This window comes from Gopherus evgoodei, chromosome 3 (assembly GCF_007399415.2).
Source record: "Gopherus evgoodei ecotype Sinaloan lineage chromosome 3, rGopEvg1_v1.p, whole genome shotgun sequence".
NCBI classification, from domain to species: Eukaryota; Metazoa; Chordata; order Testudines; family Testudinidae; genus Gopherus; species Gopherus evgoodei.
This window is the reverse complement of record NC_044324.1, coordinates 180165982-180193592: the sequence shown is the minus strand read 5'-3', so window position 1 is coordinate 180193592 and position 27611 is coordinate 180165982. Positions and strand designations below refer to the sequence as shown.

Below are 27611 nucleotides of genomic sequence, written 5' to 3'. Positions count from 1 at the left end.
CAAAAAAATTCCTATCGGTTCAGCTGAATACTTGTTAAAGTTAATGAGAGCTGGAGGGAGACTGAACTTCAATGATCAGAAGCATTTTTATTATTGCTTCAATTAGACTTGCCTTTTAGCAGGTTTAACTAAAACACTGATTCTTCCTGCAAGAGCATGTCTACAGTAGGGCTCCCATATAGAGGATTAGCTGTGTCATTGAGGATTTTTTGGTAAATTTCACTGGTGTACACACGGCAATGATGTCTACCCTTAAGAAGCAGGACCTGAATTTGTAAGGTAAAAAGCATACTACTACCTCCTCTCCAGCCCCCATTTAAAAAAAAAGCCACCAAAACAAATAAACTTTCAGGCCTTATTTAAAATAGGACACAAGTCTATCTCTTCTCTTTCAAGGTCACCTTTTAATTATTGTGGGTGGACAGTGTCTCATCCTCACTAAGCTCTATGGTTAATGTGCCTCGCTAAGCTTCACAGTGATTTCAAGATGGAAAAATCTTAGAAAGTTGAGTCTAGATTATCACCAGAGATCACAAAAGGACTGAACTTGTCTACTACAGACATTGATAACTGAGGTACGGCCTTATACCTATTGATAATAGCGGAGGATGGGCTTCCTGCCCACTTCCCAGTGCCTAAAGTCATAGGCACATTTTGCAAAGTACATTATAAAAAATAGTCAGCTTTGAATACAGTAGTTCTCAGTCTACCAAGAAAAAGTGAAAGTTTCCCCCATTTTTTAAAGATGAAATAATTATGCTTATTTATGTTTTTCAGCATTATTAATGGTTTTGCACTGCCATTGAAAGCAGAACACAAACAGTTTCTTATGAAGGTGTTGATTCCTATGCATACTGCTAAGGGATTAGCTTTGTTTCATGCACAGGTAGGTTTTTTGAAAAATTATTGGAACAGAATATATTTTATTAGTATATAAGTATATTTCAACCTTACAATTTTTTCCATACTTGAGGGGGAAAAAGAAATTGAGAAGTTTTAAATGTTCTTTCTGACATAAAGTTGTTTAACATACGCTGTTAAGAGTAGAAGAGCACAACAATGTGGCTTAGTCATGGCCTGCATTTGAAAACTTCTTGGTTTTTACTGGTTTATCGCAACTCAGACATTGATTTAAGCTTGGTACGTTTTTATATTGTCATCTTCATGTAAACAAATACTGTTACAAATACTGTTTACAAAAGAATAGAGGAATCTTGAGTATCTTTCTTTGAGAAGTATATTTTTTTCTTCAAGTGCTTCTTCATGTCAGTTCCAATCAGGTGTGTGTGTTCGCAAGTGCACAGTAGCTGGAAGATTTTTCCCCTAGCAGCATTTGTGGGGTCAGCCTGGGCGCCCCCTAGAGTCGCACCTTCCTGGTGCCCAATGAAGGGCCCTACCGACCTACCACCCCCACAGTTCCATTTTACCGCCAGTGACAGTAGCTGGAATTTACCCTTGCTCTTGCTTTGGCAAGCAGCTTAGCAGTACTTTAGGTTTTTGCTGTAGGTAGTTAGTTCTAGTTAGATAATATAGCATAGTTAGTTCACTTATAAGTTTCAGTTATGGGGGAGTCCTCCCCCCTCATTTTTCTTCTCCCCTTATTTGATACCAGGGCATGCCACGATTCCCGGGCTTCAAAACTTGCCAAGACTGCACGAAGCACATGCCTAAAAGTGACCCCCACACCTCCCGTTTACGGTGTCTGGGCGAGGGTTACCAAAAAAAAAAGTATGCAAGATCTGTTGCAGATTCTGACCGAGAATTCTTAGAGAGGGAGCAGTGGCTTAAAATCCTCATGAAGGCAGATCTCCAACCACAGTTGGACCCAGGCACTGAGGAGCCCGGTCCCAGTACGTCATCTCTGGCGCAGAGCACTCCAGTGCCGTCTTTGAGGATCCGACATTGAAGAAAGATGCTGCCAGGGAGGCTCGGCACCGTCATGAAGCCTCTTGAGAGCACTCCAGCCTTTGGCACCAGTCCCAGTCGCTGGTGCAGAAGAAGAAGAGGACAGAAAGAGGCCAGTCCTCCTTGGTAAGATCCAGGGACCAGCTGTCAGTGGCACCTCAATTGGGCCATGGCTCCGAGGCTCATCCTGGACTTGTGAGAACTCAGCAAGTTTGTGAAGAAACTCAAGTTCCACATGGTCTCGTTGGCCTCCATCATCCCCTCGCTGGATCTAGTAGACTGGTATGCCGCCCTCGACTTGAAGGATGCTTACTTTCATATTGCAATCACTCAGCCCCATAGGAAGTGCCTCAGGTTTGTGGTGAACAATACCCACTACCAATTTACAGTTCTTCCATTTTGGCCTGTTGGCAGCACCTTGAGTCTTCACCAAATGCATGGCAGTCATCGCTGTGTTCCTGTGCAGGCACCAGTTGGTGTTTCTATACCTCGATGACAGGCTGATCAAGGGCCACTCCAGGACCCAAGTGGAAGTTCAAATCAAATTCATCAGGGCCACCTTCGACAACCTGGGTCTCCTTCTAAATGAAGCAAAATTGACTTTGTCCCCTGTTCAGAGGATAGAGTTTATAGTGGCAGTACTGGACTTGACCCAAGCCAGGGCATACCTGCTGGAAGCGAATTTCCGGACCCTAGCTGGTATCATTTGTGGTCTCAGACAGTTTCCCATCACCACAGCAAGAAACTGCCTAAAGTTTCTAGGACACATGGCTGTCTGTACCTACGTGATGCAGCATGCCAGACTCAGGCTCCAACTGCTCCAGTCATGGTTAGCATCAGTGTATCGACCAGCCCAGGACAGATTGGACAGGATTGTGACTCTGCCTTGTCCGGTCCTTGATTCCTGAGAGTTGAGCCACCACAGAAGGGAGATGTGCTATGGGGTCCCCTTCGCCAATCCACAGCCATCTCTTTCACTAGTGACGGACACGTCAGAGTTGGGCTGGGGAGCACATCTAGAAGACCTCAGGACTCAGGGTGTCTGGTCTCAGGTGGATCTGGCGGATCAACGTCGGAATGCTGAGAGCAGTATACCTGGCATGCCAGACCTTCCGGGTATACTTAACGGGACAATGTATATCAGTTATGTTGGACAACACCATGGCAACGTTCTGTATCCACAAATGGGTGCACAGTCTTCTCCCCTGTGTCAGAAGCCCTCATGCGGTCAGAGTTCTGTATAGAACATTCAATACACCTACAAGCGGTGTATTTTCCCGCGGTACAGAATGAGCTGGCGGACCACCTCAGCAGGTCCTTTCATGGTCACAAGTCATCCCTTCACCCAGATGTCGTGAATTCAGTCTTCCAGAGGTGAGAATTTCCCCAGATAGACTTATTCACCACATGAGACAACAGGAAGTGCCAGCAGTTCTGCTCCTTCCAAAATCACAGCCCAGGCTCTAGCGCGGATGCGTTCCTCCTCCCATAGGGAGGTTGTCTTCGATAAGCCTTTCTGCCCATACTACTCATTCATAAGATACTCCTCAAGATTCAGAGGGAACGAGCTTAGGTCAAATTGATAGCTCCAACCTGGCCCTACTAGCACTGGTGCACATTTCTCCTAGCTATGTGTGTGGAAACTCCAGTCTCCCTGCTGCTCTTCTCAGACCTTATGACACAAGATCACGGTCCTCTCCAATGTACAAACCTTGGATTGCTGCACCTCATGGCGTGGAAGCTCCATGGTTGAACCTGGTGGAGGTTTCCTGTTCAGACTAGGTTAGAGAAGTCCTCCTTTGCAGCAGGAAACCCTCTTCGAGAGCTACCTACCTTGCCAAGTGGAAGAGATTTTCGATCTGGTCAGCACGGCACCATTCGTTCCCCAACGCTAGCCTCAGTGCCACTTATTTTGGACTACCTCTTCCATCTGAAGCAGCAAGGTTTTTCATTGTCATCAGTAAGGGTTCACTTGGCCATCTTAGCCTTCCACTCAGACGTGGAGGGCTGCTCTGTCTTTAGAAACTGGCTGACCATCAGGTTAGCAAAAAGTCTTGACAGCCTATACCCTCATGTCCGGCATCCTATCTCGGCTTGGGACCTCAATCTGGTTCTTTCTAGACTCATGGGACCACCCTTTGAACCCTTGGCATCGTGCTCCCTGCCCTACCACTCTTACAAGGTCATGTTCCTGGTAGCGATAAGCTTGGCCAGGAGGGTGTCTGAACTTAAGGCCTTAACATCAGAGCCCCCTTACACCATGTTCAGCTCATACCTCATCCTGCTTTCCTACCGAAGGTTGTATCACAGTTTCACATTAACTAGGACATCTTTATCCTAGTATTCTACCCTAAGCTGCATTCCAGCAGCAGGGAGCAGAGACTTCACTCATTGGATGTCCATAGGGCGCTAGCCTTTTGCATTGAGAGAATGAAGCCATTCAGAAAATTGGTCCAGTTAGTCGTGGCAGTGGTGGACAGAATGAAAGGTCTGCCTGTGTCATCGCAATGCATTTTGTCATGGATCGTGTCCTGTATTGGGAGTGCTACATCTTGGCAGGGGTTCCTGCACCTCCAATCACTGCACACTCCACCAGGGTGCAGGCTTCATCAACAGTGTTCCTGATTCAGGTTCCCACTAAGGAAATCTGCAGAGTGGCAATGTGGTCCTCCATTCATACTTTCACCATGCACTATGTGATTACCCAGCAGGCCAGAGACGATGCGGCCTTTGGACGAGCAGTGCTCTAATCAGTGGACAACTCTTACCTCACCTCCTGAACTTGGACTTATGAGTCGCCTGATTGGAATTGATGTGAACAAGCACTCGAAGAAGAAAAAAACAGTTACTCACCTTATTGTAACTATTGTTCTTCTAGATGTGTTGTTCATGTCCATTCCATACCCACCCTCCTACCCCTCTGTTGGAGTAGCCGGCAAGAAGGAACTGAGTGGGTGGCGGGTCTGCAGGGCCCTTTATTGGGCGCCACAACTCCAGGGGGCACCCAGACTGACCCCATGGATGCTGCTACGGGAAAAATCTTCTGACTTCTGTGCACATGCATGTACACACACCTGATTGGAATGGACATGAACAACACGTCTCGAAGAACAACAGTTACAAGAAAGTGAGTAACCCTGTTTTTTGTACGGGCTTAAACAATTAAGATAAAGCTGCTCTACTCTGCCTAGTGGATATTGTACATTTAAAAATATATTAAAGCAGTGATATATAATAATAGCTTTTTGGTTCTGTTACAAGTTATGTAGTTCTAATGTTAATTAAGGAGTACCAGTTTCAATTCCATAGTTAAGGTTGAGTTCTGTTTTTGCAGGGATTCACACTATATTTTTCAAATATAACTAAGGGTACGTCTACATCTACAATTTTGCAGCGCTGGTTGTTACAGCTGTATTAGTACAGCTGTATAGGGCCAGCGCTGCAGAGTGGCCACACTTACAGCAACCAGCGCTGCAAGTGGTGTTAGATGTGGCCACACTGCAGCGCTGTTGGGCGGCTTCAAGGGAGGTTCGGGGAACGCGAGAGCAAACCGGGGAAGGAGACCAGCTTTGCCGCGGTTTGCTCTCGCGTTCCCCGAACCCCCCTGCAAACCGCAGGGAAGGAGACCTGCTTGCACGGGGGTTCAGGGAACGCGAGAGCAAACCGGGGAAGGAGACCAGCTTCGCCGCGGTTTGCTCTCGCGTTCCCCGAACCCCCCTGCAAACCGCAGGGAAGGAGACCTGCTTGCTCGGGGATTCGGGGAACGCGAGAGCAAACCGCAGGGAAGGAGACCTGCTTGCACGGGGGTTCGGGGAACGCGAGAGCAAACCGGGGAAGGAGACCAGCTTCGCCGCGGTTTGCTCTCGCGTTCCTCGAACCACCCTGCAAACCGCAGGGAAGGAGACCTGCTTGCTCGGGGATTCGGGGAACGCGAGAGCAAACTGCAGGGAAGGAGACCTGCTTGCACGGGGGTTCGGGGAACGCGAGAGCAAACCGGGGAAGGAGACCTGCTTGATTACCAGAGGCTTCCTCAGGTATGCTGGGATACCTGCTTATTCCACGGAGGTCAAGAAAAGCGCTGGTAAGTGTCTACACTTGATTACCAGCACTGGATCACCAGCGCTGGATCCTCTACACCCGAGACAAAACGGGAGTACGGCCAGCGCTGCAAACAGGGAGTTGCAGCGCTGGTGATGCCCTGCAGATGTGTACGCCTCCTAAGTTGCAGCGCTGTAACCCCCTCACCAGCGCTGCAACTTTGTGATGTAGACAAGCCCAAAGAGATTATCTTCCCGAAATTTATAGCACTTTGTGAATTTACAAATAAATCTAATAATTAGTTTATAACTATTTAAAAACTGGCTCCTTTAAGTTAGTATCTGTTGGTCTTTCCTTTGTCCTGAATGATATGAAAATACACAGGAAATTTGAAGTTCCTGTTATTTAATTTCCTGAAATCTTGGGCTTAGATTATACCTGAAGACCTTAAATTGTAATTAAGCTAAATTGTTAACAATTGTTGAATCAGCTTGTTTATTCAGGCTACAGGTAAGGTCAGCTCAACAGCTAAAGTAACCCTTTAATTGGGTCATTGTGGCATCAGAAGTAATCTAACCAATCACCATTCCTCAATAGCTGATTGGCATGCAACAGTTCTGTTGGTTGTAAGGAGGGGGACTAGACACATGTCAAGATAGTAGAGTACTGTGCAAAACTGTCCCTATTTTTAAAGGTTCTATGGCTGCCAGCTATTTGGACATCAGTGCCTTAAAGACTCTGTGTGGTACTACTGCCTCAGCTGTGATGCACACTGAAGTAGTACTGCTGGGGAAGTGAGGCAGGAGCATAGGCAAAGCTCTTAAAAGTACAGGGACATTGAGACTCTCAGGGCTTGTCTACATCAGAAAGTTGCAGCGCTGGTGAGGGAGTTACAGCGCTGCAACTTTGAAGGTGTACACATCTGCAGGGCATCACCAGCGCTGCAACTCCCTGTTTGCAGCGCTGGCCGTACTCCCGTTTTGTCTCGGGTGTAGAGGATCCAGCGCTGGTGATCCAGCGCTGGTAATCCAATGTAGACACTTACCAGCGCTTTTCTTGACCTCCGTGGAAGGAGGAAGCCTCTGGTAATCAAGCTGGTCTCCTTCCCCGGCTTGCTCTCGCGTTCCCGGAACCCCGAGCAAGCAGGTCTCCTTCCCTGCGGTTTGCAGGGTGGTTCAGGGAACGCGAGAGCAAACCGCGGCGAAGCTGGTCTCCTTTCCCGGTTTGCTCTCTCGTTCCCGGAACCCCGAGCAAGCAGGTCTCCTTCCCTGCGGTTTGCAGGGTGGTTCAGGGAACGCGAGAGCAAACCGCGGCGAAGCTGGTCTCCTTTCCCGGTTTGCTCTCGCGTTCCCGGAACCCCCCTTGAAGCCGCCCAACAGCGCTGCAGCGTGGCCACATCTAACACCACTTGCAGCGCTGGTTGCTGTAAATGTGGCCACTCTGCAGCGCTGGCCCTATACAGCTGTACTAATACAGCTGTAACAACCAGCGCTGCAAAATTTTAGATGTAGACATGGCCTTGGACTGGGCTCTCCTATCTGTCCTTTCATATAGTGCCAGTCTTTGTAAAACAGCCCTCTAAACCAATAAATCACTTGCAAATTAAAGGGCAGATTCACCAGTACACTTTGGCTGCTTTGTACTGTTCTGGAAATGCAAAGTAGCTGCAAATCTGGGTTAACTACCTAGTGCACTCTGGCTGCCTTGTGTTTAGGGGCGTACCAAATTCACAGCCATGAAAAACACATCATGGACCATGAAATTGGGTCTCCCCCAAAGGAAAGATGTGGGGGAGGAGCAAATAGCTGGGGATGGGGCGTTAGAGGTTTACAGATTGTTGTAATAAGACAAAAATCCAGAGTCTCTATTCAGTGCATGATTTTTTAGTTTCTAGCGAAGTTATGAAGTTAAGTTCACAGGCTCATCTTTTGAAAGTATGCTGCAGGTTTCCTGATGGGGACTGATAGGTCAGATATAGCATGTTCGCTTTGTGAAAAGTGTTCACTCATAGGTGATGTAGTGTTGTAGTCTTTTGTCATTTTCCTGTGAGAGTTCATTCAAGTGCATAGTGATTGTCTGGTTTCACCCACGCAGTTGTTGGGGCATTTAGTGCACTAGATGAGGTACACCACATGGACTGAGTAGACACACTGGATTGACGGTTTATTACAACAATCTATAATTAACAACCTCCTTCCCCCTCCCGCCCAGCTACCTCCCCACCGCTGCTCTGAATGGTGTTAATGGGCCACTTCAACTTGAATGGTCCCTTGAAATATGTGTCAACTACTTATGTTAAACGATCTGTTCCACCTTGTATTTAGCTGTGAAGTTGAGTTCTCTTCCCAGAACTGAAGAAGAGCTCTGTGTATTAAGCTCAAAAACTTGTCTTTTTCTCACCAACAGAAGTTTGTCCATTAAAAGATATTACCTCACCAATTTAAAGGCAAAATCTAGGAAACTGGAAATCTAGGAAATGGGATGGGTGATCTATATTCCCAACCTGAACTCAGTGTTAACATAGCTTTTGGGCTAGCAATAGTTTTGAATGTGTATGACATTGAAACGCAGCTTATTAGTACATACTTCCTAATTGAGGAGCTGATGTCTAGAAAAGACTTTGTCTAAATGCTGGATCTGCATTACAGCAATCGAATCTCCTAGTTAATGAAGCCTTTTCTAGGGTAAGAAACTAAGCATCCAGACATACTGAAGGCTTTTAAAAGATAGAATAGTCTGAAATATATTTAGCTTTTTTTTAGTTAAATTTAGCTATATCGGGGTCAGCAACCTTTCAGAAGCGGTGTGCCAAATCATCATTTATTCACTCTAATTTAAGGTTTCGCATGCCAGTAATACATTTTAACGTTTTTAGGAGGTCTCTTTCTATAAGTCTTTAATATATAACAAAACTATTGTTGTATGTAAAGTAAATAAGGTTTTGAAATGCTTAAGAAGCTTTATTTAAAAGTAAATTTAAAATGCAGAGCCCCCCGGACCGGTAGCCAGGACCCGGGCAGTATGAGTGCCACTGAAAATCAGCTCGCGTGCTGCCTTCGGCACTCATGCCATTGGTCGCCTACCCCTGAGCTATATCCTTCTCTTAGGAAGAAGAATTAAAAAGACCTACATCTGATAAGGCTAAGATATTTTGCTGATTAAAGTGTTCCCATTATCATTTGTGATATTTAGTTATGTTGTGTTGTTGTCTTAATAGTCAGTGTCAATTTAAAATAGTTCAATAACTGTATTACTTACATTTTAGCTGGCCTATTGTGTTGTACAGTTCCTGGAAAAAGATACAACATTAACAGAACCAGTAAGTGTTTTTCAACTGAGTATTTTATTTTTGTATTTCTCATCTGAATTAATGTCAGTGCAACTCTCTCATCAGTGATAGCGTTATTTGCCAATACTAAGTTTGAGTAATAAACTGTAGACAGTTCTGGAAAAAATTAGGGTTTGTAAATCCAGGACACGTGCCAAAAAAGAGAAATATTTTTTGATTTTGAAAGCACAGCTATATCTATTGGTAATAACTTGTGACAAAAATGGGAATATAGACTAGAAAATAGTTAAATTGCTGAGATCATGTGTCTGATCTCAGTATAGGGAAAAGATCCTCAGTGTTCTTGGCCATGCCTTCCCAGTTAGTTTATCAGAAATTGGATTTTTCTGTCCAACTGGAAATTCTGATATTTTAACATTTGTTTTCATTCTTAACTGGGACAAAGTCAAAATATTGAAATGTTTCATGCAATGAAAGATCCTGAAAAACTTTGATACGCAAAATGTTGACATCTTTATTTCAGCAAAATGAAATCCGGTGATAGGGTGACCAGGTGTCCGATTTTTTTTGACCACAACACTCGGTTAAAAAGAGATCCTGGTGGCTCCAGTCAGCACCTGTGACCGGGTCATTGACTGTCCAGTTGGCAGTGCCACACAGCGGGGCTGGCAGGCTCCCTGCTAGCCTCTGCACCATGTGGCTCCTGGGAAGCAGCTGGCATGTCCCCCCTCCAGCTCCTATGCATGGGGCAGCCCAGGGGCTCTGCACCCTGCCCCTGCCCCAAGCGCTGCCCCCGCAGCTCCCATTGGCCAGGAACCGCTGCCAGTGGGAGCTGCGGGGGTGTCGCCTGCGAACAGGGAAGTGCTGCCTGGCCGTGCCTCTGTGTAAGAGCTGGAGGGGGAACATGGTGGCTGCTTCCGGGGAGCTGCTTGAGGTAAACACTGCCCGGAGCCCTCACTCCTCTTCTTTCCCCTCCCCACTCCCCTCCCGCCCTGTGCCCCAACCTGCCCCAGCCCTGATCCTTCTCCTGCCCTCAGTCCCAGGCTGGAGTACCCTTCCATACCCCAAGCGCCTCAGCCCCACCCCAAAGTCTGCACCCCCAGCCAGACCCCTCACCCACTCCCACCCTGCATCCCAGCTCAGAGCTCCCTCCCGCATCCTGAACCCCTCATTTCTGGCCCAATCCTGGAACTCTCACCCCCACTGCAGCCCCCTCAGCCAGCCCAGTGAAAATGAGTGAATGAGGGAGGGTGGGGAGAAAGGGATCAGTGGGTGGGGGGCATGGTGTGAGAAGGGTCGTGGCCTTGGAGGAAGGGTGGGGTGGGGCAAGCGTGCTCAGTTTTGTGCAGCTAAGTTGGCAACCCTATCTGGAGACATTCCAATAGAGCAGGCACTAGGCATAAACAGACAAAGCAATTGCATAGGGCCTTGAGAACCTCAAGAGGGTCCCCTTATAATAAAAGGTGAATAGAACTTGCCTATTTTAGTACTGGGGGGGGGGCAAAAATATTCCATCTTACGGGCGGTCCCCAAGGGGCTAGTACCCACTCCTATTCCAAAATCAAAATGTTTTGTTTTGAGGTCAGTTCAACATTTAACTTTCTGAGCTGCCAGAATACCTCATGGGAGCTGTAGTTCAGGTGCCCTGGGCCCCCATTCTCCTCTATGGGCTTGGCCAGACTCCCTCTCCCATGATGCACAGCAGCAGGTCAGCCAACACTCTGAAATGTTTCAATTTGGGATGATCTGATCCAAACCAAAATTTTCATCTTGTTTTTCCCCAATGGAAAATTGATATTTTTTTTTGTATAAAACTTAAATTTTCCAACAAAAAAATTTGAATGTTGTTGAAACCACATTTTTTTTTAAAGCAGAAAATTACTGACAAGCTCTGTTTACAGTGGAGGATTGTTGTTCACTTGGTCAGTTAAGCTTGGTTCTTCTCAATAAAAGAAAAATGAATCGTGTTTAGATAGTAATATTGATATGTGCACAGCAAATATTTTTTAGATATAGTTGTGTAGGTACTTAAAGTTGGAGCAAATGACAAAAGTTAGAGCTTCTCGGCATATAAGACTCTATGGACACAAACTGTAATCCAGAATCCATACTTTTAAAAAACAGTTGTCTGATCTTATGGTTGAAGAAAACCTTGAAAAACTGAACAGATTGCAAATCAATGCAGTGTTGTCTTCCTGAGACTTCAGTTAGTCTGAAACAGTAACTCAAGAAGAGGTGTGAACTGCCTTATTCAGATCAATGGATTAAGTCTGAAATTTTAAAGATGAATTTAAATATCAACGCTAATTATTTCACTGATCGTTTTTGCAGAAACATTCAGCAAATTTCCATAACCACAGGCTGCATCTTGACACTGTCCCAAGTGTCAAGAGCCCCAAATGTCCCTTCCCTCAACTGTTAAATCTTCCAACCGGTCCTTAACAACGTCAACATTGCGATTATACATCATCAAAACAAAGAGACTAAAAAGATGGAGACAGCATAATATTTAATATAAAAATAGGATACTATGCTGATTGTATTTTTAAAATATTTAAAAAGTTGTTTTTAAAGGGATAAATGAAACAACTGTAAAATTTCAACCCTGCTTTAGCAGTGTGCTGCAGAATTTACTTAGTGATCTTGTCGCAGATTTTAGGTCCCGGTAGCAGTATGTTATGTTCAGTGAGGGGGACACAACACAATCGAGCTAAATTATCAAACAAGAACACCAAATTCTGCTGCAGTGTTAACTTATTCTGTCTCTTTGAAATAAACTTAATTCCAATCCTCTTCACCCCTACAGAAACACACAATTATGATTTATAATTGTTTACTCTTACACAAAATTTGTCAGATTATTTTCTGAAAATGAGATTTTTATGTTCTTGAAGCAGGTCCTTACCATGGCTCAGAGTCCCCTCGTCCCTGTCCCATATACGTCATGGAAGAGAGGGCTTGCAGCAGGCCCTGACTGCAGCCGTAGGCTCCAGATAGCCCTGCTAGCCAGATGCCACAGGTGCAAGCCACATTCCAGTTCTGGTTCCCCAACTCTCTCCTGTCTGTCTCCACAGAACAGTGCAGAGAGCATGCACTATAATCCAATTAACTCCCCATTGTGGGAAAAGCTTTAAAGCAAGAAGAAGCAAGCAGGACAAAGAGATTGAAAGTGAAGTATCAGGCACCTGGCTTCAACATAATGTCAAATTTCAGTGGCAAAAATGTTAAATTCCGTGGCCAGACAATCCACAGAGCTCTGAGTGTATGTCTACACTGGAATTCAACACTTGGTGATGTTTGGGCTTGGAGCAGTCCAGCCTGAGTATCTGCTCCACAATCGGATAGCCCTATGAGCCTGAGTCAGCTGACATAGGCCACTGTTGAATTTCAGTGTAGAAATACTGTGAGATGAATGGAGCATTTTACTCCTTTTGAATATTTATTTCATGTTTTTTGTATTTTTGACGAGACAACATTGGCTTACACTTTTATTTTTTTTAAAAAAAGGCTGAGATTCTGGAGTACAGTTCTTCAGAAGTGGGATCACAAAGTCCTGGATGTAGATGACAGAATTGTGCAACAGCTTAACGGAGAAAGAGATCAGAAATGTAAAGCAACTTCAAAAGATTACAAAGCTCCACAGTAGATGAAGCAGCACAAAAACCCTGTAACTTCCATCATGTTATACTGTTTTCAATTCATGTCTTGCCATTGTCAAAGAATGTGCACAGGTGTAACATAGGGCAGAATTTAATCCAGTGATCAAAAGAATTTTAACTAGATTTTAGAGATGTGCGAGTCTGAACAGAATCCAGCTCAATGTGTTAGCAAGAATAAAATGTAGTAAAAATTTACTGTTTTAAATACACAAATATGATTTTGACTGAACATGTGGAACAGATACATTAAGTGAGAAGATCCTATTTTTGCATAAAACTGTATTTTAAATTGAATAACTGCATATGTACAACTTCCACTTTCCTAAACAAAGTACTGTCAATTTTTTTTTAAAGAAAATAAGGCAAAGTTATAATAAAACATTCATAGAATATCAGGGTTGGAAGGGACCTCAGGAGGTCATCTAGTCCAACCCCCTGCTCAAAGCAGGATTAATCCCCAGACAGATTTTTGCCCCAGATCCATAAATCCCTCAAGGATTGAGCTCGCAACCCTAGGTTTAGCTGGCCGATGCTTAAACCACTATGCTATCCTTCTCCATTAACATACTGCGTCATACGTTAGTTATTACTTATGATCAAGTTAATATTCAAAGCACCTAGCTGAAGATTCTGGCTTGCTGGCTGGGGCCCCTTCCTCTCCTGAGTACACTAAAAAGGTGACTAAATTTCTAAATACCTATCCTCTGTTTGGTGCTTCTCATGTGTACGTACTTGGTGTGAAACCTTTTCCATTACAAAGACAGTCAATATTTTACTATACCACAAATCATAGGTGAAGTCACATTTTTCCAGTAATATGCAATACAAAATCTTACTGCTAACCATAAAAAAAAAAATAGTCATTTTGTTTAAAGTGAAGATCTTTTACTGGACCATTTTGTACGCAGTTCAGGAGATCTCTAGGAAGCTGGAATTTTTCTTATAAAATGAATCTCTAATAATTTCCACCCAAAACTGTCTTTACTTTAATACAACTGCCACATGTGCAAGTATGCTCCCTTTTCTGTGCATCCCCTCCAACAGAGTATGTCCTGAGTAGCAAAAATATGATGGGGCTAACTGGAGTCAAATGCCATCTATACAGTAATTTATAAACATTTTCTTTGTGAGCTACACAAATTGAAGATGTATGTCCCCTTACCCATGCAGAGACTCACTCATCTAGATCTTTTCATCTGGATTGTTTTCCTAGCAATATCTTTTTTGCAATCAAAATTGTAGTTTTCTTATAAATTAAACCTTTTGTTCCAGCTTGCTCCCCAGGTCAGCTCCTCAAATGTGGTTAAAGTTCTAGTGTGGGAGGGGGCTCAGGGCTGGGGCAGAAGTTTGGGAGGTGTGGGGGGTTGAGAGCTCTGGATGGGGGTGCAGGCTCTGGGGTGGGGCAAGGGATGAGGGGTTGTGGGGTGCAGACTGCCCTGGGGCTGCGGTGGGGAGAGAGGACTCTCCCCCAGGCCCCTCTCATCGCAGCAGCTCCAGGCCGTGGGAGGGGCTTCTCTCTCCTGGCTGTGGCAAGTCCGGGGCAGATCTGTGCTGGGGCCAGCGGGGAAGGGCACTGCAGCGAGGGAATTTAGAGGGAACTTAGTATAGTAAAAGCCCCCTGATTGGTTGTTAATTAAATCACAATGTTTTCATATCATGTGCTTCAAAGAGTCATAGGAGACACTTTGAGTGTCACTGCACTGTAGTCTTGACACTTCAGGAATGTCTGCTTCTGTGAGCAGCAAGCTTGATACACAATTCCTGTAAATAATGGGGATTGTCCAACAGGTACATACGACTGTAGTTGTGAACCCCTGTGAAGTCTAAAGCAGCCAAAAGCAGCTGTTAAGATTGGAGTATCCAAATTTTATAAATGCTTTGTCTAACGTGAGCACTAGGCAAATGTTTGTATGCTAGCCTTAGTAAAGAGACTTTTGGGGTTTTAGTATGTTTTGGAGAAAACACTTAAACAGTAATGCTTAAGCAGCCCTTTAAAATATTCAGTATATGTTAAGTACCTGATCTCTGTTCTTTGTAGGCTTCCTTAGCATTGTAATTTCCAGGCATGGGTATCTAGCTGATGCACACTTGAAAAATAAAAAAATCTATTTTTTTATGCAGCTTTCTCTGAAAGTAATATCCCCATAGGGACACACCTAACTTCTTAAGCCTGGGCATGACATATTTACTCATTCCAGCTGAGAAAGAAGACATTTAAAGATACTAAATGACACAATTAAGTGTCCTGGTCATTTTGACTCTAGGAAATGATTAAAACTTTAGACTTTTTAGTTAAGCCTTAGTTTCATGCATGTGAGGACTTGAGCATAAAGAATTCATACTCCAAGTAGAGATGTACATAGTAATTTATCCCTATTCTGTTTTGTTTGGCAAATGTTAACTGTCTGAAAATACACCTCTACCCCGCTATAAAGCGGTTGTGGGGAGCCAAAAGTCCCTACCGCAGTATAGCTGAAACCCCGTTATATCGAAGTAGGGGCGGCAGGGCTCTGGCGGTGATTTAAAGAGCTCCGGGTTCCAGCCACTGCGGGGAGCCCCAGGCCCATTAAAGTGCTGCCGGAGTCCTGCTGCTACCACGCTATATGCAAACTTGTGTTATATTGGGTCGCGTTATAGTGCGGTAGAAGTGTATTATCTGTTTTTCTCTTGCATTGCTCAGGTTGTTTTGTGCCTGGGGAGGCAGGCAGGCAAGCGAATAAGCTATTATGCTTGTAAATTTTCTGTTATGTAACCAAGGAACCAAAGTCTCAGCATAATTAAGTAATTAAGCTGTAAGCTAATTAAGCAACAGAAAAATTACCAAGATTTCATTGAAAATGTATTTATGTAAATAAACTGCTTAACATTGTAAATCCAGCAAAACTAGGACAGCTAATTTAAATAAGAGTGACTCACTTTCCACACCTCGAGTGTGGTGGGAAGCAGATAAATGGTAACCAATAAAGATCTGTGTGAAGGAAAATCAGAGGTTAGTCTCAGTAAAATGTAAGAGTTTAAATCCCCGGTGCCCCCCTCCTTTTTTTTTTTGATATTGTCTTTACTGTTCCGACTCTGGAAAAGTAGTGGATGAGCTCAGAAGCCTTTAAAAAGTAATGCCATTTGGACTAGTACCTTGCAAGATAGCCCTTAGTTCATTTCAGGTTGCAAGATTGTAACCCCATTTGGTTTGGCTAAGACCCTCATTTCATACAATCAGAAACAGACCTCAGGAAGTCATCTAGTCCAGCCCCCTGCTTAAAGCACAACCCATCCCCAGACAGATTTTTGCCCCAGATCTCTAAATGGCCCTCCTCAAGGACTGAACTCACAAAAGATGGTTACTCACCTTTGTAACTGTTGTTCTTCGAGATGTGTTGCTCATATCCATTCCAAGTAGGTGTACGCGCCGCGCGTGCACGTCTGCCGGAAACTTTTTACCCTAGCAACTCCAGTGGGCCGGCAGGTCGCCCCCTAGAGTGGCGCCAGTATGGCACCTGATATATACCCCTGCCGGCCCGCCGCTCCTCAGTTCCTTCTTACCGCCGTGTCGGTTGCTGGAACTGTGGAGTGTGGCTTGCTGACCTCCACGTCCCTAGCTCTCCTGACGTGCGGCGCGTACACCTACTTGGAATGGATATGAGCAATCACTCGAAGAAGAACCCTGGGTTTAGGGGGGGCAAGGCTCAAACCACTGAGCTATCCCTACCTTTTTTACCAAGTATCCGACAGAGTGGTGACAGCTTGTTTCAGGAGTCATGTTGTCCATGTTTGCCCTTTCTAGATATCTGACTTATTGGGCAAGTTTACACAGCCCACAGAAGTGAGCCTCCCAGCCTGGGTTGATAGACTTGGGCTGGCAGGGCTTGTGCTAGTGCTCTAAAAATAGCTTTTAGATAGACAGTGCGTTGAAGTTGCAGGTTAGGGTGGAGCTCAGGTTCTGAAGCCCACCCCCATTCCCTAAGCTTCCCATGAAGACTGGTCTTCACAAGGGAACTATTGTTCTCTGCATATAACTTGCTTCCTTTTCATGAATCTGAACTTGGGACTTTCCTGGTTGATACCGTGAGAATGTTCATTCTATTCACTTTTCATTGAAGTGATACTCAGTTCTGCAACAGCAGCAGGTGCTTCTCTTCTAGAATGAGGACTTTAATAGACCTCCAAAGTTGGAGACTATGGTAATGTTGAAAATATGAACCAGTGCAGTGATACACACCAGACTACCTGAATAGTTCTAAGAGATGTGACATGCCCTATTTCATCTTCGACAAGGTCCTATAGCTTGAGTGGTTGCCGAATCTGGCATTTTTCCAAGATAACTTGGAAGTTAGCCTTTTTAGTCATATGCCATCCTCTTCCCTTATGAGAAGAGAAGAGGGAACGTGCTGTGGAACATCCTGTGCTCTGCCAATCCCTCTGCCACAAAAGCCCCTTAATTTGGCCAGACCAGAGCACTGGGTTTAAGGCCTCTTACATCTGTCTCCGTTAGTCCCTTTTTCACACATCTTGGAATGCTTGCTTTTGCTTTATATGTTACAATCTAAACTAGCTCTTGCTGCTGCTGCAACTTATCCTTCCATGCAAAAACCTCCTCTTGTATTTACCCAAAATATGTATTTCTCACTGATCTGGTCCACATCTGTTTTCTGTGGTACTGTCTGTTTTAAGAACTTAAAATTACTAACTTTCCCATTGAGCCCATAGGACAGTTTTCTCTGTACTATCTCTGCATGAGCATTGCATTGAGAAGGAAGGTGAGGTTAATCTGCTAATGGAAAATCCTCAGTGTTCTATTAAAAATAAAATAATGTGCCCATAGACGACCTCAGGAAGAATTACGCCTCCTAAGAAGATATTCTCTGAATTTCTATTTCAAACAGTTCATCAGTCTTTTCTAAAACTCACAGTTTACTTGGAGAGCCCAAGATACAGACAATATAGTAGATTACAAAAGATTTGCGCTATTATCTAAGTAAAACAAAACAAAAAAATCATGAAGCCTCCAAGCTGGCTGCTACTGGGGACAAATCCAGTGGGGGAAATCAGTTCTGTTCAAAGATTGTCCAAGTAGATCAGGCTTTCATTTCAGTCATGTTTTGATCAACCTGGTCTGACCATAGCAGAAGATTGTGGGGCCCTTTCCTTGAGGTCAGAGTCTGTCATGCCTGATACGTCTCCATCTCTGAAAAATGTAAAATTGCCACATGGAACTCCTGTTTACACTTTTTTTAGTCATCACTACTTTCTCAATTAAGAGGCAAAGTCAGATGTTTGTTTTCAATTTTTAATTTATTGTTCAACCATCTGAAACAGGATGTAACTTCTAATTAAGTCTTCCTAGGGTCTCTACCAATCTCAGGTCTCAGAACGGTAAGTCCCAATAGAGTTATCTGAATATATTTTCCCTACATAGTTATCCTTTTCCAGTCTGAGTCTTTTGCAGGGCCGGTGCAACCATTTAGGCGATCTAAGTGGTCTCCTAGGGCACTGGGATTTGGGGGGCGCCATTTTCTTCGGCAGCGACCGTGGTGGCCGGATCTTCCGCTGCCCCAGTTGCCACCGGCATTTAGGCGGAGGGAGCTGGGGCAGGGTAGTGCGGGGCAGGCCGCCTGCAGCAAGTAAGGAAAGGGCGGCATGCAGGGGAACCCTCCACCCCAACTCACCCCTGTCCCACCTCCTCCCCGAGCATGCTGGGGGCAGGGGTGAGCTGCTTCACTTCTCCCGCCTCCCAGGCTTGCAGCGCCAATCAGCTTAGGTGCCACAAGCCTGGGAGGCGGGAGAAGTGAAGCAGCGACGGCATGCTCGGGATACTCATGCGCGGAGCAGGGGTGAGCTGGAGCGGGGGGGGTGTGCCTCAGGGTGGAGCTGCTGCAAGGGGGGCACCTCAGGGTGGGGGGGAGCTGCCTCGGAGGGGGCGCGGGGGGGCGCAAGGTGGAAGTTTCGCCTAGGGCGCGAAACATCCTTGCACCGGCCCTGATCTTTTGGCATCTCAGATAATAGAAAGGAATCAAAGGTGTTTGGGGCTCGGATTCCTCTATCTAGCCTTATAAGACTTTGGAGCTGAGAGAGCATGCATGACCCACAGCTGCAACTTTTTAAATGGTTCCAGGTCTTGAGTTGCTGGGGCAAGTGCTCCCCAAAGAATGGATCGTTAGAGGGAGATCTAGCTACATGCAGTATTGGGGCTGTTTGGATGCTCAAGAAACTTTTTGAAGCAGTGTGAATTTGAGAGTAAAGTCGTTGAAGTATTCTGAACACAAGGCAAAACACGTGAGATGACCCAAAATGGTTCAATCCCCTTTGAACTACAGTTTTGGATAAGTCGTATAATATTAATAGGATTCTGATATTTTAATGTTGTTAATATTAAAAATCTAGTTGAATACATACTGGAAACTTATTCTGATTTTAATTTTTTATTATTTTTATTTTTATAATAGGTTATCAGAGGATTGCTCAAATTTTGGCCAAAAACTTGCAGTCAGAAAGAGGTTGGTCTTGTTATGTTTTAATAAATTATTCTCTTGTAACTGATATAAAAAAGTGGTGCAGGCTCAGAAGTGTTTTACACCTGTTGCGCTGTTTCTGGGATCTTGCATGATTCATTTTGTGGTTCTCGATTTCGTAGGGCACTGAAGTTCGCTGTAGAAATTGTGCAAACTTACTACTTTATTTTAAATCTGACAGCACTACTAATAGTAAATGCTCGTATATATGTTCAGCACTAAAGATTCCTAGGATAATGTATTATCATTGAGAGGAATGTTCTAGTTAAGCCCCCTGTTCTTTGGTAGGCATTAGTATAATTTTTCGAAAGAAACGTTAAAGCTTTTTTAAAAAAGCATTTTAGTAGTTACAGAGAGTGCAGTCCATCTGCAGTGAGTGCCGACTATGAAAGTTTGACCAGGTCTTTGTCAATGGCTAAAGCATTAAATAAAACGTTCATTACTTTATTACAAAAATGTTATACATTGTAATTTCATGTGTTAGTACAATATGTCTAATTCTTAAAATGTACTTTTTAAATGGTCTCATGAAATCCATTTTTCTGATTGGCTCTGTCCCGTGTCATTACAAGTAAGTAGTTGGCAGCTTGGTGGCTTCATTTGTCAAAGAAACCTCTTAATTCTATATGAAAGCAGCGTCCTTTAAGACTCTTGTATGTATCAGTTTTCTTCAGTTTTCTGGGTTACCTACATACTGTTATACTCCTGGCATTTTAAAACTGAAATGAAGCATTTGTAAAAATAATCCAGAATGGAGAAGAATGAGTCTCTGCAGCCAAAGCTGAAGAAATAAAATTTCTTCTGGTTTTCTTCAAAGCATCATTTAAAATCAAATGATTTTAAAAGCAAGCAAGAAGAAGAGGTAATAAAAGATGGTTGTTATATTCTGGTAACTGAAACCAACAAGTAAGCCCCCTTACAAAAATTAAAAAGAAAAATAGTAAATTGCAATAAGGAATCTGGCACAAGGTGATAATGTGCAATAGCAGTAATGTGCCATGTTTCTTGGAGCATATTTGTCAGTGTGTACTCTATTTTACTGATTATTTAGTTGGTATCCTCAGTCTAGCTATGTGATAGATTATATAAACTTTCTATATACCTTCTGAATGGCATGCATGAATATACAAACTTTTTCTTTATAAAACAGGTTATGTTTTTAGGTGAAATTGAAGAAATCTTAGATGTAATAGAACCAACCCAGTTCAAAAAAATAGAAGAACCTCTATTTAAGCAGATATCCAAGTGTGTGTCAAGTTCCCATTTTCAGGTATTAAATAGTATTTTCAATAGTGTTGCATATTTGACTTCTACATTAATTAATACTATCATGTTTTGTGGTTCTGATTCTGAAATGTGTATTTCAGGTTGCAGAAAGGGCTTTGTATTTCTGGAATAATGAGTACATTCTTAGTCTGATTGAGGAGAACATTAACAAAATTCTACCAATTATGTTTGGTAGTTTATACAAGATCTCCAAAGAACACTGGAATCCGTATGTATTGCTTATTTTGATGTCATTTTTTAAAAAGTATTACCAGAAATAAATTGTATTAGCCTTCGTTCCCGTCTTAGACTGTGATCATGCAGACACTTATGCAGATGTTTAACTTGACAGAGGTGAGTAATCCCATTGACTTCAAAATGAGATGAAGTGCTAAAAGAATGCTCTTTATATTAATAAGCATACTTTGAGGTATCATGTCTAGAGGAATTTATGTTCTCCCAGTTACCACAGATAGAAATGATTACTTAGCTGAAGTAAGATGTTTTCCAATAATTTGATTTAAGATATTGGATTTCATTCATGTCTACATCTTTCATTGATTTGTACCTTTATGGTGAAAAGTTGGAATTTAATGAAAAAATGTCCAAGGAAATTGTATGGTGGTGTGGATGTTACACAGATTTGACTTTGTGTATCATTTGTAACATGACATATAGTAACATATAGCACATTAGGAAACTTCTGATACATCAAAATCCAAGGAAAGGACCATGAAGCAGTGATGTAGATGCAACATCTACATCAATAAGTTTATTGTCGTCCAGGGTAATGAAGGAAAATTTTAAACTCTAAGCGGGGGGCGGGGAGGGATATTTTGCATATAAAATGATGCCCACCATCTGGTTATACAAAAGGATGTGAGAGAAATGACTGCTGAATGCTGTCATGAATATATAACTCCTAAATGTTAAACAATGAGGCCTATTGTGTGAAGTTTCACTTAAAAAGTAAAATCACTAATGCACATAAGTATTAAGATACCAAAGGGTTGGGTTTTTTTTTTCCAGTTAGTGAAAAGTTTTGGAATGAAAGAATGAGAAGATTACATATTAGATGACTTAGAAATAACAGATGTGGGGCTTTCCAATATACTACCGTCTTTAAGTGATACCCTCCCCTCAGTGTTCACTAGTAAAACCTTATTTTAATCATAGCATAAGCAACTGACACCAAATAAACACAGGAAGCTGCTCAGAGGGTTGGTTGTATATATCTTTATTCTGTTGGCCACTACAGAATTGTGCAATTGTAGGAGAATGAGCTGAATTCTGTTCTGGCTTATGCTTAATCAACAGAACTGTTAAGTTCTAAATGCAGAAACTTTATTGCTAGAGATGCAGGAGTTACGAAGAACTCACTTGAAAAGTTATAGCTTTAGTTTGATTTAATATGAAAAACAGAATTACTAAATATGAGCTAATGGATTGAACCATTAATGCTTCAAGGAGAAAGTGTCTTCACCTACACATATTCAAGCAGATAGTAAAAACTGGAGCTACCCAACATACTCTGGTATTAAAGAGAAACAAAAGTATATCTAGTTCTAATAGTGTGTGAGTTGGAGGATCCATTTTACTCAAAACTGATAGGTCCCTTTTCTAACACTGAAGTGAAATTAATTTTATAGAAGAAACTAATTTACTTTTTGGGCTTCTGCATTGGTATGTCAAAGGTACAAGTGAGCAGTATAAGAGGAGTTGATAAACGTATTAGTTCACCCACATAATACAAAGTCTGTGCGGGTAGACAACATTTTAAATCATCACAGATGCCCAGTATAAACTTTGAACCAGACTATATGGGCTATTGAGACCAATATTTGAACTTATGAAATGGATCTTTCCACGTTTATTAGGACTGTATCTCTAGCTGCAAGAACATCAGCTTGTGAGACTGAATTATCAGTGTTAGACAGAAGACTAGTTCTATGTCCTTTGTGTTTCTTTGGACCGCATCAAAATTCACACCTGAAGTGAATCCCCCTTTTCATCAGTCACAGGAGAAGTCACTATTTTGCCTCAATTTTTCTCATAAATTATTCCATAAACTAGATGTCAAATACCTAAAGTATACTTAAAGGACTAGTAAGTTTCAGAAGGGTTTCTTTTATTCTGTTTCCATCCAGCTAATACAGATAAAATTGAAACCTTTCCCTGATACGCCTGGATACAGATGTTTCAGAATTATATAATTCAAAATGATTTTTTCTGTTAACAGAAAATAAGAGCTTACTCAGCTTTAATGTGATCTTGAAGGAGAAAGTTTATGCTGTGAGGAAACTTTTGTGGGGATGCAGTCAGTAAACATACTAAGTATTTAAATTGGATTTTAAAGTTTCTGCTGGTGTTGTGTTTGGGACATGTTTCCATTCTGGTACTTTGGGAGGGTCAGGGGTAAGCAAGCGAAATACGGTGAATTTTGGCTTCCTGTTTAGTATGATACACTTGCCGTTTGCACTTCCTAACGGTGAAGGATAACTAGACATAGTGTGATGAAAACAGAAAACCTGTCATACCTTTTTATTTCCTTTGAAATTAATTTGTAAATATTTGAAATTATTTAATTGTATATACAGTGTCATAAGTGTATATGGCACTCTAAGCTCTTCAAAGCTGGGACTATTATTTGGTTGTAGTTTAAATTGAGACGTAACTTGACAAGCAAAGATGAACGTTAGTAGAGAAAGTGAAAGGGGCAGGATAAGGGTTATAAAGCTGCTTGAATTAGTAATATATGTACCATAAATTAAAATATATCCGATTCTACCCTGAAAATGTTTCAGTATTTCTTTTGAAGGATTATTAGTTAACTCTCAAGTGTAGTACTTACTTTAAACTTGCTGAAGGGGAATTAAGGGAGATGGGTCTTAATATATCTGAATAGCATCTTTCTCCCTGGTACTGGTAGAGGAGCATAATCCTAAAACAGATTATTGATAGACATACAAGAAAATAAATGAAAAGCCTAAACCCACATCTCTGAGCTCTGTTTTTTACCTTGTTACCTACAAAATCAGACATGAAGCTGGTGTCTTGGTGCCATGATTATACATTAGAACAATTTTCTAACAGAGAGTGGCACAGATCACCCCAAAATAACTTCCCCTCTCCAGGAAGCATTTTCTGTAGTGTAATCAGCAGCTGTGTCAAACCCTTTCCCTTGCTTGAGGCTCATTAGTCTATAGTTTGAGGATTTTATCTATGCCATCTTTCTCTTTTGGGACATTTAAATTACATTAAAAAGTAAAATGGGTAACATAATACTATTCTATTAAAACGCTGTGACTGTTACCTTAATCAGATTCCAGCCTTTCAGCCTTGGCGATATTAACATTTAAAAAATCATTCACTATGGCTGGTTTATGTGAAGCCTTCAAGCGTTAATGTTGTATAAACTAAGGCAATGAACCAAATGTACTAAATGCATGTTTAATAAATCCTCACATTCATGCATACAGGAGACTAGAGTAAACATCATCTGCATTTAAAATTTAGTTACAATACTGTCTAAATGCAGTAGGGCTGGAACAGAAAGAGGAAGTCAAACACTTAAAACAGATGCTAGTAAACAAATCTTATATCCAATAATTTACAGTGCCTTCCTTTTGTTTTAGGACCATTGTAGCGCTGGTGTATAATGTGCTGAAAACACTGATGGAAATGAATGGCAAGCTATTTGATGAACTTACAAGCTCATACAAAGCAGAAAGACAAAGGTAATCATTTTCTTAGGTTTTGTTTTAGGTGATGTATTTCTGAAACACAAAGTATTATGTACTGAATTTATTAATGTGAATAAAACTGCAGTATTAATAATGAAATTAGTTGCTTATAGAAGACTTGCAGTTGGCTGATATGGTTTTTCAAAGGATGGTATAATCTCTAAAAAAGATGTCATTCTGCCACTGAGAATCAATAAGTTGAGCTTTGATATTTGGCATGGGGAAAATCCTGACTCCTTATAGGAGTAAAAAGTGGTTAAAAAAAAAAATTCCAAGAGGAATTTATTATACAAACACTCCCAGTGCATAACTCAAATTTTGCATAAGTCAGAAATGTATCTCCGACCATTATGCAAAAAAAAAAAAAAAAAAAAACCACAACAACCCCAAAACAACTCCTAGTTCTAGCTTACGGAACTTTTTCCATATGCTTGGATTTGCATACATTGGGTTTATGTAACTCGGGGAGTGTCTGTAAATAAGAATAGCATATGCTGTTTCATCAAAGTAATTATAATGCACATTGTATATGAAACCTAGACATGTCTAATCTTTTACTTGTTCTGTAGAGAAAAAAAGAAGGAATTGGAACGTGAAGAGTTGTGGAGAAAGTTAGAAGAGCTAAAGCTAAAGAAGACTCTGGTTGAAAAGCAAAATAGTACTCACAACGTGCTAAATGCACACAACAGTACAAGTGCCAAATAAAGAAACGATGACCTCTGCTTGATAGACATACTTTTGTACACATTTTTGGAATATGTAAAAATTGCAAAACAGAAACTTCATCAATATAGTAGAAATGGCCAACTTTTTTTCTGGCAAAATGTAAATGGAGAAAAAAAAATCTATGACTTTAAATACAAGAGTTGAATGATATATCATTACCATAGCATATTGTAAATTTGTCTAATCATTGATACGTCACTTCTGAAGTTTCACAAAAATGAATTTTATTCATAATATGAGTGAGAATTATGGGAGTGATGAGACTTATGACTTGAATTTTCTTTTTGATTGTGTTGCACATAGGTGGTGTAGTCTATGTACATTTCCTTTGTTTTATACATGCTTTTTACATTGCTGCAAACCTTGGTTGAGATTCTAGAAAAGGCTTCTTGTTCTACTGTATTTTCTCAAATAAAACTAAGGTACATTATTTTTTACCTGTAACTTGATGGGATACTGTGTGTGCCCTTTATTGTTAGAGATCTCGAAGATACTGTTGTATAGAATTCCACTGAGTGAAGATGCCTATGCAGTGGGTTTAAATTTTTAAATATGAAAAGCACAAGTTAGAAATAAGATGAAGTATGAAAACAAAAAATAAAACTCTAGTTTGAACAGATAACTGTATATCTTGTGTCTGACCTTCCACTTTGATAAATGCCTTGCTGTTCACATGCCCCCTCCGTGCTTCTCTCTGCTGGGTCTGTTTAAGTTTTTCATATCCTGCAGCTGAGGATGGAGCTTCCTTTACAGCCCGTCAATGAAGCTCTTATGTCAACCCAAGGAATCTCTGTGGAACAATGCAGTTCCCTCCTTCAGAGGCTGATTGAGCTGTTTCTGCAGCACTTTCAGCTTCTGCTGGCCTGGAGAGTGAGACAAAATCTGGCATTCCAAACAAGGTTTCTCTATGGCAGTGCAGAGCATTAACCACAAATGCCTTGTTTTATTTAGTGAAAATGCAGTATGCTGCTTAAATATGGGAAAAGCTGACTATAGAAGTTGTTTGTTTTACTTAAGATTAAGTCTTGCTCACATCTTTTATCAGACGTACCATTCCAATCTCTTAAATTGCAGTTGTGTGAAAACTTTTGTAATAAAAATCTTCACTAGGGGATTGAGCAGCATTCAATAAAGTCTTTGTTTGTATTTAATGCTGTATATCACCTTCTTTTTGTGTCTCTCCACGATGACCAGAAGGCTTATGTTAAGTGAGTTATGCAGAAATGTGTGCAATATTCAGCCTGAATGAAAAGCTTAAGGCCTTGTCTACACTGCCACTTTACAGCACTGTAACTTTCTCACTCGGGTGTGAAAAAACACACCCTTGAGTGCTGCAAGTTTCAGTGCTGTAACGTGCCAGTACAGACAATGCACCAGTGCTGGGAGCTACGCCCTTGTGGGGGTGGGTTTGTTTTTTTTTAGGGCGTTGGGAGAGCTCTCTCCCAGCACTGTGACGTGACTACACAAGCCATGTTAAAGCGCTGCCCCAGCAGTGCTCTAAAGTTGACACTGAAGATGTGCCTTTAGCTATTTAAACTCCAGCTCTGGAGTAGAGTTAAATCTTGGCTGACAAAGCAAAGGTTGTTGACCAATGGTACGTTTCTACAGCTCATTTGTGTCCAGGCCCTGCAGTTGATCAATATTGAACATTCAATGCCCTATTCTTAGCTGCTGAACTACCTCATCAGCAGGTGATACATAAATGAGGCCAATACTTTTAGGAATGTATCTGCTTAGGTGTGAGAACTGCTTGCTATCTAGAGAAGATAATGACTTGTTTTCCTTGATTAGTTCTAAAGAGATTTCTTTGCTGCTTGCAAGTTCCAGTTTGAAGAAGAAAGAAAAAGGTGCATGCAGGCTTCAGTGGGCAAGTCTGTACAATATTTGAATTAGGAGTGCTGCTTTTCTGTAGAGAAACACTTTTTTTCCTAACTCCTTTCTTTGTCTTGGATTGTTGTATTTCAGAAAGGAAATGGGCCTGTGCAGCAGCTTCAAGATGTCTAAAACTGACTGACATGACCCTCGCCTCTAATTGCATGGGGAAGGACTCAGTGGGATGCAGGATCTACCAAAGAATGTTTTCCTTGAACAGCCTGGTTCTGGATAAGCATTTGTGCACTGTCTGGGTTCCCTTAGAATGACTGCTGATTTGGTGGACTTGAAGTTCAAAAATATGTGAGTAGTGTTTTCCTTGGGAACCAGGACTACACTGAGGCAGAGCATAGCAATGTAGTTCTGACTTAGGGGTATGTCTTCACTAGCAACATTAAAGCGCTGCCGTGGCTGTGTAGTTGTGGCAGCAGTTTTAAAAAAAACCCACCCCCACGAGAGGCATAGCTCCCAGCACTGGTGCACTGTCTACACTGTCACTTTACAGCGCTGAAACTTGCAGCACTCAGGGGAGAGGGAGGGTTGTCACGCCCCTGAGTGAGACAGTTGCAGCACTGTAAAGTGGCAGTGTAGACAAGGTCTTAGTCTC

General features: G+C 42.1%; 1 protein-coding gene across 1 annotated transcript in view; it reads left to right on the top strand.

Annotated features, from left to right (window-relative positions):
• PPP2R5A (protein phosphatase 2 regulatory subunit B'alpha) overlaps positions 1-26283 on the top strand; it is a 100759-nt gene extending 74476 nt beyond the window's left edge. The window contains exons 7-13 of the mRNA XM_030557564.1: positions 778-886; positions 9209-9262; positions 19332-19382; positions 20548-20667; positions 20765-20892; positions 24299-24400; positions 24976-26283. Coding sequence (XP_030413424.1) covers positions 778-886; positions 9209-9262; positions 19332-19382; positions 20548-20667; positions 20765-20892; positions 24299-24400; positions 24976-25111 — 700 coding nt within the window. The 3' untranslated portion in view covers positions 25112-26283. The remainder of the gene's footprint in view (positions 1-777; positions 887-9208; positions 9263-19331; positions 19383-20547; positions 20668-20764; positions 20893-24298; positions 24401-24975) is intronic.
• The last annotated feature ends 1328 nt before the right edge of the window (positions 26284-27611 follow it).